General features: G+C 48.1%; 1 protein-coding gene across 3 annotated transcripts in view; it reads left to right on the forward strand.

Moving 5' to 3' along the window:
- Positions 1-12,994, forward strand: part of PPP6R2 (protein phosphatase 6 regulatory subunit 2) — a 108,028-nt gene that overhangs the window by 80,103 nt on the left and 14,931 nt on the right. For all 3 annotated transcript variants that reach the window (XM_063323791.1, XM_063323790.1, XM_063323792.1), the window contains 7 exons: positions 3,458-3,573; positions 5,175-5,260; positions 5,600-5,680; positions 7,450-7,547; positions 10,064-10,121; positions 11,226-11,353; positions 12,290-12,465. In XM_063323791.1, coding sequence (XP_063179861.1) covers positions 3,458-3,573; positions 5,175-5,260; positions 5,600-5,680; positions 7,450-7,547; positions 10,064-10,121; positions 11,226-11,353; positions 12,290-12,465 — 743 coding nt within the window. The remainder of the gene's footprint in view (positions 1-3,457; positions 3,574-5,174; positions 5,261-5,599; positions 5,681-7,449; positions 7,548-10,063; positions 10,122-11,225; positions 11,354-12,289; positions 12,466-12,994) is intronic.

Below are 12,994 nucleotides of genomic sequence, written 5' to 3' on the forward strand. Positions count from 1 at the left end.
GTCGTTTGGTCTGCCCGGGTAGTTAGGATTTAAAATAACGTAAGTCTGGTCAGCGATGTGAGTGCATAGGAAACATCAGTTTACTGTAGCACATCTTCGTTTGCCTTCCTATTCGTGTAAATGTAGTAACCACCAATTGCGGCACAGTTGATAAAACGTATTTAAAACTGTTGAAATAGAGGTTAATTCTGCGTGTTTGCTGGCTGCGTTCCAGCGGTGTGCTAAGGGCTGCTCAGCTCAGAAACAGTCTTGTATTGGGCCTCCCGGAGCATACAACCGAAGACAGACACAGCATCGCAGTACGCTGCTTTTCTCCCCGTGCACTTTACGTTTTTGAGAAAGCTGAGCTTTGCGGGTTTGCTGAAAACCCTGCACTGAAAACACTGCTGAAAACACTGCTGCATCCTTTCGCCCCGTCTGCCCGCGGGTTTTCTCCAGCTCTTCGCAGGGCTGGGGCGGCCCGGCTCCGGGCACCCCCCTTCCCCGCTGCCCTGGGGAGACGGGGGGGTCGGGGGGGCTCTGGGCTCTTTGTGCTCTGTTTTTTGGAAGAGGAAGATGTGGAGGGGTGATGCAGGTGTTCTTCCAAACCATCCAGCCTCCTCACCTCCACGTGTTCAGCTCCAGCATTAGGGGAAACCTGAGATAATTTCAGTATAAACTTACCCTTTTTTAGAGATTCAGGGGGTGATGATTACGCTTTTCAAGGAATGTGGGGTTCATTTGGGAAAAAAAAAAAAAAAAAGGCTCGAAAATGTAGCTGTAAGCGCATGTGGTCGGGAGAGCTGGTACCGCCGATGGCGTCGCTGTGTTCGACCCATGGGCTTGGGCTGCTGCGCCAAGCGAGGCGGGGGAGGACTGACACGAGCACCGCATCCAGCTCCAGATTAACTCCCTGTCTTCCTCTCCCCCAAGGGAAAATGAAATTCTTCGTTATGCTTGGCTCTGTTAGCGTCTCGGAAAGAAAGCTTTGTTTTACAGCTGGAGACTCGATGAATTGAGGTGAAAACTTCTTGTCGTCCTGTTCATAAGGGGGTTATTTTTGTTTAGTTTGATTCTGACCCACCAGTTTTATTTGTGGTGGCTTGAGTCAGCCTTGGTTGCTCCGTGTGCTACATCAAGAATTAATAATTTCTGAATTTGACTTTGGGACTTGGGATACGTTAATGTGCATAACGTTACAATGAATAATAGCATTGTATGTAAGAGCTTTGTCTGGGCTTCTTTCCAGCACCTGCCGGTTTAAAGGCAGAAAGGCTGTTTCTAAATGTGGTCCTGTGGAATTTCGTAGCGGGAATCTGCCACTAGGGTTTACATTTTTCTTCCCAAATCTCATCAGTCCTTCTTTGGATGCTGTGGAAAGCAGAATTATTTCAGGCGCTTCATCCCCCGATTTTGAGGTTGCTGCTTTGCTCTCCAGTGGAGGAGAACCAGCGAAGGCTCAAAGAAGAGACACTTGGAGACTGCTTGGACTTAGTGTTAGCTGCTTAGATTTTCTTTGTAAGGGGAAATCTAGTGGTTGCAGATTAGTGTCTTTTGTTCTCTTGGATTCATCTGCTTAATACTTCAATTGCAAGTAAAACCCTAAAGCTTTTCCAGTAGTGGTGATGTAAATTCTTATTGCTGAGAGGTTTTTTTTAGTGGAAATTATAAGCAGATTGTTTATTTCTGCACTGCTCTTCCAGTGTACCCCATCAGCTTCCTCTTTGTAACTGGCTTAAATTTGATCTGGTGCATTCAAAGCGGGTGAGTGACTGTCACCCCAGGAGGGACTCTGGATCAGGGAGGGGAGCCACAGAATCATAGAATCTTCATGGTCGGGAAGGACCTTTGAGGTCATCGAGCCCAACCATACACACACACAAAACCCCTACAATCTCTGCCACTAGAGCATGCCCTGAAGTGCCACATCTAGACGTTTCTTCAACACCTCTAGGGATGGTGACCCAACCCCCTCCCTGGGCAGGCTGTCCCAGTGCCTGACCACCCTTTCAGTAAAGTAATTCTTCCTAATCTCTAATCTAAACCTCCCCTGCTGCAGCTTCAGCCCATTTCCTCTGGTCCTGTCGTTATTCCCCTGGGAGAAGAGGCCAACACCCACCTCTCTCCACCCTCCTTTCAGGTGGCTGTAGAGGGCAATGAGGTCTCCCCTCAGCCTCCTCTTCTCCAAGCTAAACATGCCCAGCTCCCTCGGCCTCTCCTCGTATGCCCTGGTCTCCAGAGCCCTCACCAGCCTGGTCGCTCTCCTCTGGACACGCTCCAGCACCTCAACGTCCCTCTTGTACAGAGGGGCCCAGAACTGAACACAGCACTCGAGGTGAGGCCTCACCAGTGCCCAGTACAGAGGCACCATCACTTCCCTGCTCCTGCTGGCCACGCTATTCCTGATACAAGCCAGAATGCTGTTGGCCTTCTTGGCCACCTGGGCACACTGCTGCCTCATGTTAAGCTGGCCATCCACCAGCACCCCCAGGTCCTTTTCTGCCGGGCAGCTTTCCAGCCACTCTGCCCCATGGGACGAGGGGGAAGGGTTTTACACTGGAAGAGGGAGATTGGGATGAGATCTTGGGAAGAAATCCTTTGCTGTGAGGGGGGTGAGCCCCTGGGCCAGGGTGCCCAGAGAAGCTGTGGCTGCCCCATCCCTGGAGGGGTTCAAGGCCAGGTTGGACGGGGCTTGGAGCAACCTGGGCTGGTGGGAGGTGTAACAAAATCACAGAGTGATGGGGGTTGGAAGGGCCCTCTGGAGATCATCTCCTCCCACCCCCTGCCAGAGCAGGGTCACCCAGAGCAGGTGGCACAGGAACGCGTCCAGGGGGTTTGGGATGTCTCCAGAGACGGAGACTCCCCCACCTCTCTGGGCAGCCTGTGCCAGGGCTCTGCCACCCTCACAGCAAAGAAGTTCCTCCTCGTGTTTAGGTGGAACTTCCCATGGTCATGTTTGTGCCCGTTACCCCTTGTCCTGTCCCCGGGCACCACTGAGAAGAGCCTGGCCCCGTCCTCCTGACACCCCCCCTTTCAGTATTTATCAGCGTTGATAAGGTCCCCCCTCAGCCGTCTTTTGTCCAGCCTGAAGAGACCCAAATCCCTCAGCCTTGGAAGGGGGGTCCCTCAGCCTTGGAAGAAAGACCCGGGCCTGTGGCAGGGGTCGGAACTGGATGGTCTTTAAGGTCCCTTCCAGCCTAAACCATTCTGTGATTCTACGATCTCTCCCCTCTCAAAACATGACAAACTGCAGCCAGGTTCCTCTGTTGTGGGTGATCTCGTCCCGTGCCGGGCCCGTGGGAGCAGGGAGCGTCCCTGCTGCTCTCTGCTGCGTCCTCTGTCCTAACCCTGCCTGGAGCATCGGGTACCTGTGTCTGGCTGTTGCAGCAGCGGGACGCTCTCAGCGTGTCGTGATGTGACTGTGACCCCGGGGTTCCCAGTGCTCGGCTGGTTGCTACTGGCTGTTTTCTCTTTTCAGGGCAGAAGGTGGAATGAGGCGAGGCAACATGGGCCACCTCACCCGGATAGCCAACGCCGTGGTGCAGAACATGGAGAAGGGCCCCATGCAGACTCAGATTAGTGAGTTCATTAAAGGTTTGTGCGCCTTTCTCTGTTTTTTCTTGATTAAATAATCCTTGCAGGCCTTTTGGGGAGACTTTTATTGCATGTATTTCACGAGAGTCCCTTTTATAATGAAAAAGATTCTTAGTTAAATATTTCCCATAACTTAACAAAATGTCCCGACCAAATTTGGATGCTCTTTGTTTTCAAACAATTACATTGAAATTGTTGGAACTTTGTTTTTGCAGCCGGAGGCTGAAGGTATCCTTTTTGTGCTAAAGAATGCTGCTTTTCATCCAGATTTAAGTGTGCATTTATTGTGCTTAATTGGAGCATTCTGGGGAGGTGTTTATATGGGGTGTTCTTATGCTTCCTTATTCTTACACCTGCCTGAGAGGAGACACCAGAGTACGTGGTCGCAGGGACCCTACACCTCCGCTTTGTCGGAGATAGTCGCGTTGCCAGGCTTTGTCCATCAGGTCTTCATCAGACTTTTATTTTTAGAGAACTAGTTCTATCTGACATTTTTGTGTGAGAGGAAATCAGATTTTCCATCTGCATCTATTAAGGGAAACAATGAGCACAAATGTGACCTGAGTTTCCATTTTTGGCATCTAACAAACATATCAAACGGTAATGTAGAGACCTGGTGTGTTATATCCACAGGAAAACTGAGAAGTCACAAATATTTTAGTAAAGACTGAAAGTTTCACAAGTTACAGTTATTTCTGCGTTGGTTTTCTGTGCTGGCTCTGGCTGGGATGAAGATAACTGTACTCACGGCAGCCGTGCGGTGCTGTGGTTCGCATTTGGGACTGAACCGCTGTTGATAGCGCGCCACTGACTTAGCTCTTGCCCGGTGCTTGCCCAGCGCCAAGGCTTTCACCCGCTCTGTCCCCGGCCCCGGGGGCAGATGGGGATGGACGAGGGGCTGGGAAGGGACAGAGCCGGAGCCCTGAGCTGGGCGGGCTGAAGGGCTGGTCCATGCCGTGTTCTCCGCAGCAGGAGCGGGGGTCTGGCTTTGCGAGGTAGCTCCCGCTCAGAGACTGGCTGAGCATCGGTCTGCTGGTGGGGGGTGTTGAGTGAGTGCCTTTGCATCTCTGGGTTTGAGGGGTTTTTCCTCTTTTCTCCACTTATTAAATCTTCTTTATCTCAACCCATGAGTTTTTCTCACTTTCGGTCTTCCAGTTCTCTCCCGCATCCTGCTGTGGGTGGAGGGAGCGAGCAGCTGGGTGGGTGCTTGGGTGCTGGCTGGGGTCAACCCACCGCAGTCACCGTGAACGAAAAGGAGTAAAAAAGTAGGACTTAAGTCACATGTGTGTTGGTTTTCAGGAAGTTGTAGAAGTTTTGTGTCTTTAGCCCACAAACGCGGTAAGGTTGTTAAGACCAGTAATACCTTACTGCTTGGCCTAATGAAAGATCTTCCTTTCTCTGCAGAATTTTAACGTTTTTAGAAAATCAGGAGTAAAATGTAACTCACTTTGCAGAGCCCTTGCGTAACGCGGACATTACTTAGCTCATGTGCAGGTGCATGTGGCTGCCCAAAAACTTCCAGGTGCCCAGTGGGGCTTAGTGACCTGCTTTGATCCCTCTCATGAGTTGTGGTAATCTTTACGGTGACCTCCTTGTTACAGAGCTACCTGAGGACTGTAGAGGGAGATGGGAGAGTTTTGTAGAAGAGACGCTGACGGAAACAAACAGGAGGAATACAGTGGATTTGGTGAGAACCGTGATATTGTGCATGTTTCAGATAGGCCTGCTATCTTCTGGACTTTCTTTAACTAAAAAATAATAATAAAAAAAAAAGAATGCTACTGGGGTTTTTTCTTCTTTTGCTTGTTTTCGTGAAGTAGGCTTCCAGGGGTAGAGCGTTTGTAGAAAGCAAGTTCCATAATAGTTCTTCTGGCAGCTCTGGTAAACTCTAGTCCATGTCCCCGTCTTATTCATGGGGACAGATTCTGCCTTCTGAGGAGTTTGGTCTTTGATGGTATGTGTGGAACGAAGGTGTTTGAGCTTTCTTGGCTTTCACTCATGCTTATTATTTTGTACTTCTTTCCAGGTGAGCACTCACCATCTGCACTCTTCCAGTGAGGATGAAGACATTGAGAGTGCTTTTCCCAATGAACTTTCTCTCCAACAGGTGGGTTGACAACGTGCTCTTCACTATTCCTGGGAAGCTTGCTCCTCCGATTCCCCCGTCATCCAGCCTAGTATGCAGCAGCTTCCAAAATTTTCAGAAATTTTCCTCTTAGTGTGTTCAGCTCTTTTGTGTTTTTCCAGCGTAGTTACTTAGGTGGTCTAGACTCCGATTGGGAATAAATTTGGCCCAGGCTGCGTACGCATCCCAGTTACGTGATGTGTCTGACGTTTCTCTGAGGCACTGCATATTTCTTGCTCTTTTCCTGGTTCTCCCCATGCTATGTCAGCAGTGAAGAGCAGGGAGCAGCAGCATTACAAGCAGTAAAAAGCCCTGACTTAGGGAGAAACGGAGGTAATTAAGGGTTCACTTGCATTTAGCCAAGATCTCGGGATCCTCAAAATCTGAGGTGCTCTGCTAAAGCTCCATCAAATATATGGAAGCTGCCTTTTCAGGCTGAAGTATTTAGACAAATTCTTCCAATTCTTTTTCATGCTGAGAACATAAAGAGCATTAGCAGAACCTAGCAGTTTCAACCGATTTAGAAGGAAGTTACCTACAGGGAGTGAAAAGACAGGGTCAATCTGAGATTTTCTAGTTAAGGGTTAAAAAGGGGTTGAAAGTAGTTTATAGTTATTCTTTTGTCCAAATACTCTAATGGGCTACTCTGGCATTACAAATAACTTTCTTTTCCTCATCTGATACTTAGAAAATGCATTAAAAAAAGGAAAATGCATTGCCTTTGAAAAAAAAATTGTATTTTATTGTGGCAAGCATCAATAGAAATATTGGCAGGAGCCTGCAGAACTCCTCAGGCCGAACACAGGTACTTCGTAGCAGCTGCAGTGGGGTCACGACAAAGTGCAGCTGCAGAGACCCATGTTTGAACTGTGGAGCTGGAGCGGGCTGCTGACCGGTGCTCAGAATTCTCCTCCAAATAGGAGAAATTATCTTGAGAGAGAAACCAGCGCAATGCGTAAGAGCAGGCGTGAGATGCTGTTTGGAGGCAGAAGCAATCCTTTTCATAACTAGAGACCGCGGCATGGATGACTAGGCAGGAACGGCACCAAAAGCAGATCTGGGCAGTTATCCTGAGACGGCAGCTGGAGAACAGGAGAGCCACGCTGCTGTGGGGAACCTGGTGGATGAGGGGTGGGAGCGTTGTCTCAGAGACATGTGGAGGAATTTCCCCATTCCCCTGGGGAGCGTCCAGGCAGAGGCAGTGAACTTCCGAAGGGATTTGTGTTAGCCAAAGGTAAGCTGGAGGATGGTAATGAGAATGGTCAGAGGTGTAGAACGTGACACAGGAAGAAAAGTTGAAAGAATTTGGTCCACTTGGTCAAGAGAAGACGAGATTGTGTGGAGACATACGCCTTGTCCTACAAGCAAGAGGGACTGAGAGGAAGGGAGAAGCACCTTCTTGACATCCACAGGGGGCGTAAGCTGCAGCAAGGGAAATTTCATATTGCGTCAGGGGAAAGCAAACATGAAAAAACCCCGATACAACAGTCTAGTAGAGTAATGAAGCCGACAGATGGTTTCCTAGGAAAATTTCCTAACTCTCTGTGGAAGTTCAGAGCAGATCAGAGAAGCGTCTGTCCAGGACTCGCAGAAGCCTGTTTGAGATCCTGCTTTGAGAAAGGAGGTTGGAGTAGGTGATTTCTCAAAGTTCGTCAGTTTTCTACGATTTTAATGCTTTTTAGAATACGTGTTTTCAGCCAGCTTAATTGAATGTCTTTGGACACCTTAATGGTATGGTTTCCGTTCCTCAGGCCTTCTCCGAGTACCAGATCCAGCAGATGACAGCTAACTTTGTGGATCAGTTCGGCTTTAACGATGAGGAGTTTGCAGACCAGGACGATAATATCAAGTAAGTTTATAAAACTTCAGCGTTTAAGCCTCTTCGCATCTAATCTTCCTTCTTCTAGTTCAGGTTTTAAAGTGAACCTTGCTGTGTACCTCCTTCGGTTTGAGACAAACAGAAGACTGACGGGTGGCTTGGAGAACAGCTGACCTCTTTGTCGTTTTATAGGAATTCATCTCTGCTCTCCAAAGGCGGTTGTAGAACCGAGGAAAAGTGCTTCTTCATTTTGGAGAGAGACATTTTTAATAAAACACACAATTATTATCCAGCCATATTCTAGAATAAATTTAATTGCACAGAAAGCAAAGCATTAGAGCTAACTCTAGGCAATTACCCAGATAGTCTCCAGTGGCAGTAAGTCCTTATTGAAATTAGAAGAGAGAATAGTGTTCTGATGAAGTCCATGGAAAAATTTAGCCATTTTCTCTCTTAGGAATTAGGAAACATAGATAAGGCAGGAGCAAATAACAGCTCAAAGGCGGCAGATAGAGGTGGATTTAATGTTACGCAATTTGCTGAATTCGGTGTTCAGAAGTGGTGGTGCTTTTATAGAGCTCCTGTAATCTAATTAAAACCACAGCTCATCTTCTCGCCTTAAAAATTGTGGCACAGGAAATGAATGGGACTGTCATTACCCCACTTGGCCATAATGGTTCAGAAATTGTAACTGTTGAGTAGACGTTTATTGACAGAGGAGTGCTCCAGGGCACCCAGCGTGTTTCCTGCTCGTCGGTTTTGCCCATTCACTTCTGCCTTGCGGCGGTGATCCTCTGGATCAAAAGAACTGTTTGTCATCCAGGGTGGGGGGGGTTGTGGCAGTACCCGCGGTAGGGACCCTGCCAGGGCTGGGACTCGCAGGCCCGCACGCGCGTCCTGCTGTCCTGGAGCCCGACAGAAACGGGGAGCTTTTGGCTCAGAAAGCGCCGGACACGCCACATCGCTCCCACTCTGCCTGCTCCGCGTCTGATTTACTGAGGAGTTTTTTGCTGGTTCTGCTCAAACTGTATTTTTAGCGACTGCTGGGCTCCATGAAATACCTTAAATGAAATGATGATGTGGAAATAGTTTGGCTGCTTCAGAGCTGCTTCCAAACATGAATCAAAGTAGAGTCGTAAGGTCCTTGGGGTCTGAGGAGCTCCAGTAAGGTGTTTGCCAAATAGTCGGGAACCGTCTTCTAACGTGGAGACGGATTTTGGAGTCCAGCTTTCCCACCTTTTTTTTCCTGAGCATTATGGATGTCCAGAGCTTTAATAAGGCCAAAAAGTTCCAGACTAGGGGAGTTTACGTGAGAGTGAACATGGATTACTTACTTCCACACATTTTTTAAAAATAAAATACACTTTTAACTTCTTATCAGATAGCAGCAAATACTGAACTTGGGAGTGTGGGGGTGGAGGGGGAGAGAGAATTTACGTGAGGAGCTGCTGAAGGCAGCTGATGTCCATTTTGAAAATGAACTTGAAACTGAACAAACTGTAACTGGGATGTGCTGGACTCCTCTGTCTTTGTCATTAGAAAAGAAGAATATCCTGTAAAACTGCTCTGGTCTTGAATGATCTGGGAATGCTGCTCCCTGCCAGCTGTTTTCCAGCTGTTGAGAACGGTTGCAGATAGGAATTCGAATATTTTGAAAAGTGTTAATCATGTTTCGATGTCCTGGTGATGTGCCTGACAGTATTTGTTACTAACTGAACAGTTGTCTTTAAAAGCAAATGACACTGCAGAAAGTCAGAGAGACGTGGGCCCGGTGAGGAAATGCTGCGGACCCGCACTGGGCCAGTAGGTTGGAGATTTGCGGCCTGTAGCCCCCTCTGCTGTTCTTAGAGCAGACGCTCGGGTCGAAATCAGAAACGGGGTTATTTAACGATCCTTCCAGCCAAGTGTGTCTTGTTGAGCCGCGAGTACACTGAGATCCCTGGCGTGGCTGTGAGGACGTTAGCGCGGGCGGGTGCAGCCCCTCCTGGATATCTCTGGGTACATCCCCACCGCGCGGGATTCGCTCCCGTTGCGGGTCTCGTCTCCCTGGGGCCGAGGAGCCCAGTGGAACGCGTGGGCAACCGTAGCACTGGAATCCCAGAGCAAATGGGTGCGGCTCCTTCTCTTCTCAATTAATTACGAGTTTGGTGTTTTTCAACAAGAGATTTGGTGCAGCTGGAAAGACGCGGTATAAAAAATTAGGATAACCTTTATGCTCCATGGATACCATGAGAGTTGCAAAGTAACAGCCCGGGCAGTGCTGGGCTTGTCGTGAAGCCTCAAAATACCATGTCAACAGGATAACGGCAAAGGTTGTTCACTCGGGGATTGAATCAGACCTAAGAATGAAAATCTGAAATAGTCTTTCAGCTCAAAGAGAGGAGACCGTTGGGCTTAACACAAAAGTGACTGTTGAGGGAACAAACGCAGGCGGCGTTGAGTGGTCGTAGCAAGCGTCTCTGTGGTTCGCATCCCCTGGTCTTGTGCTGCAAAAGCGCTTCGTTGCTCCGTGCCTTCACTGAAGTTTCTTTCCCTTCTCTTTGCAGTGCTCCCTTTGACAGGATCGCAGAGATAAACTTCAATATAGACGCTGACGATGACAGTGTAAGTGACTATTCTGGGATATTTATTCGATACGACGGATTCTGGCAAGTTCGTTTGTGCTTGAATTAGCTGTTATTTTGAAAGACAAAAGAGTTGGTATGTTATTTTGGTAAATGAAAGCTGGTAACCGGACTCGTAGCTGAGTCTGGTTAAGGAACTCGGGGCATGACGTGAACCCTCGGAGAATCTCCCCACGTTTTATTGCGTTGATGAGGATCTTCAGAAGTTGTACTCTTGACATGGGAGGGGTCTTTCTCTCTCTGTGCGGTGTGAATCTGTATTGTCCTTCTTTCCACTTTGATAATATTTCCGTACACAGGCAAGGGAAAAATGCAAATAGAGAGGATTGAGGTTTTTATGGGTCTAAATACTACCATGCTGTGTCTTCCTTTTCTGGTGTTTTGACCGAAATCAATACTCATTGAGGAAGCTGGGCATTGGCTTAACGGAGCTGATTCCAAGCTCATCTCCTGACCTTATTTTAGTCAGTACTAAGACGCAGGTTTCCGTAGTCTTAAAATACTTTCTTTTTCACTTAAACAGTACTACGAAGAGTATTTTTTTTCTCTCTTCTGGCTGCTCTAGGCAGTGCTGTGTAGGATCCAGAAAATTGCTTTTCTTTTTGAATCTGCCAGTGAAGTCTGCAGCCCCCAAGAGGTGTTTATATGCTTTCCTTAACTCGGTTTTTCCCCGAGTCGGCAGTTCTAGCATGTGGTGGAATTCCAGTGCAGCGGCTGCTTTGGACTCTGCGCCATCTGGAAGTTGCTTAGGCAACCTTTGAATTGGGAGATGCTGCGCGATGAGGGGTGCGAAGCAGCCCGCGGGAGGTCTCCTCTTCCAGACAGGTGTTGGCTGAGACGCTGTTGTGTTTTTTTTTCTTGGTCCCTCACGGGCTCGCTGCCTCTCAGCGCACTGTGCTGTTACTGCTCTTCCACAGCTCAGCATTCCGTGGCACAACTTGGGATGGGAAATGAAAGAAAAGCAAACACCTTCATGGAATTAGTTGTGTGCGAATGTTGTTCTGCAAACTTTCTCATCGTTGAAGTTCTTGTTTCTGTTTCCAAAGAATGAATGGAATTTGATTTCTTTTTAACATTATTTTAGCCCAATGCTTCCCTCTTCGAAGCCTGCTGCAGTGAACGGATCCAACAATTTGATGATAACGAGGAGGAAGAAGATATCTGGGAAGAGAAGGAGATAACCTATGCAACCCAAGTTAAATCAAGAACACGGTAAGGTGAAAACAAAAGATCCAATTTACTATTTTTTTTTCTGTACATGCTACAAAACTTTAGGTTTTAGTTAAGTGTGTGTTATTTATGTGCTGTGAGGCTTCTTTCTGGCATAAAATGGAGTGTTTTGCATGTCGCGCTTCTGCAAAAATAGGTGAGGGTTTATCTTGAATGTGAAACAAAGATCCAATTTGAGGGAACGCAAAAATGTTGGAAGCACCTGAGCCTGTTATCAAAGATGTTAAAAAAAAACAAACCCAAACCTTAGTTTGAAACACTTAGAACTTCCTCTTTTCCTCATCTTCGGAGAGGAGGAGGTTGAAAGAATTGTAAGACTTTGGGTAGTAGGCAATATTCTTTTTCAAAATGTTAAAAGGAGAAACGTGGTGTTTTGCATGAGAATGAGTGACCTCCTGTGGCGCATCCCGGGCATTGCAGGTCACCTCCAATTTGTCATCCCTTTGATGTAGTCAGCTATTAAATAAAGTTACTTCTATAATTCTAAGCCTGAAAGCAGGATCAAACGAGACAGGAGAAGTGGCCAAGACCTTAGCGTTTATTTGCCTCGCATCAATAAACCGATTGTCTGGCTCGTGCAGAGAATTGATACCACACGAGTGGTCCCCTTGTTTGCTGCTGGTTTGTCTGCTCGGATCAAACCTCCGGCCCCGAATATGTCACTGCAACAAATTTCCCACTACAGCTCTGCAGATGCCTTTTGACAAGTAGAGCACTCGGCAGCTTTGGGGCAGTACCTGGCGCGCCTGCTGTTGCCTGTCTGAGATCTCTCTCTTCTGGGGAAATGAGCCCCGTGAAAGGCCTTTGGCATCGCTCGTCAGCGCACGATTTGTGCTTCCTCCCGGGGCAGGGAGGCAGCGGGTGAGGGGGGAACTGGCTGCTCTAAGGGTTTTCCTGATTCTGAGTTCTGCAATTTAGATTTGGAGCGTCTCAGACCTCAGAGAGTTCGTCAAAAAGTGATCTTGAGAACGGAGATCATGACGGCAGCGTGGACTCTGAAGAAGAGGAGGAAGCAGAACAGCAGCCGCCTCCTTCCTCAGCAAACACCACCAAGAATAACATTTCTGAGCAGAAAGACTCTGACTCCTCCGAAGGTAACCAGTTTAAAGCAGCACCATCCCATTGGAAGCGAGATCTGTAGCATCTCTGCAGGATAGGAGTTTGCACGATGCCAGGTTTCCGTGGCTATTCTGTAATTCCGCCTGTGCGGATGAGAAGTGTGAGTTTCAGTTTTTGCCTCTGAAATATTAGTGAGATTGAGCCCTGCCCGGCGTCTTCCGAACAGCGGGGTGATGCTTCCGCTGCGCTGAGACAACCAAGTAGGATAACGCGCCTGGCTCTCGTAGTACCGATACTGATGAACAAAACATTAGTGGAGGATTGTGACATTAACCCCTTTTATTATAGGAGTTTTGTGCAGACCCTTGCCAAGTATCTCCGCACTCCCTGCATCTGCCTTTTCCGCCTCATTGCCTTTCTGGGTTTGGTTTGCCTCTTGTAAAGCCGTTCCCGCAGCGCCTGGAGGGAGACTGTAGAGGGACGTGGTTCTCCCAGATCACGGTGCAAATAGCGCTGTGTAAGTTCACAAGACACCGTGTTGGCAGCAGAACAAACTCAGTCAAC

The sequence above is a fragment of the Chroicocephalus ridibundus genome, chromosome 1, assembly GCF_963924245.1.
Source record: "Chroicocephalus ridibundus chromosome 1, bChrRid1.1, whole genome shotgun sequence".
NCBI classification, from domain to species: Eukaryota; Metazoa; Chordata; class Aves; order Charadriiformes; family Laridae; genus Chroicocephalus; species Chroicocephalus ridibundus.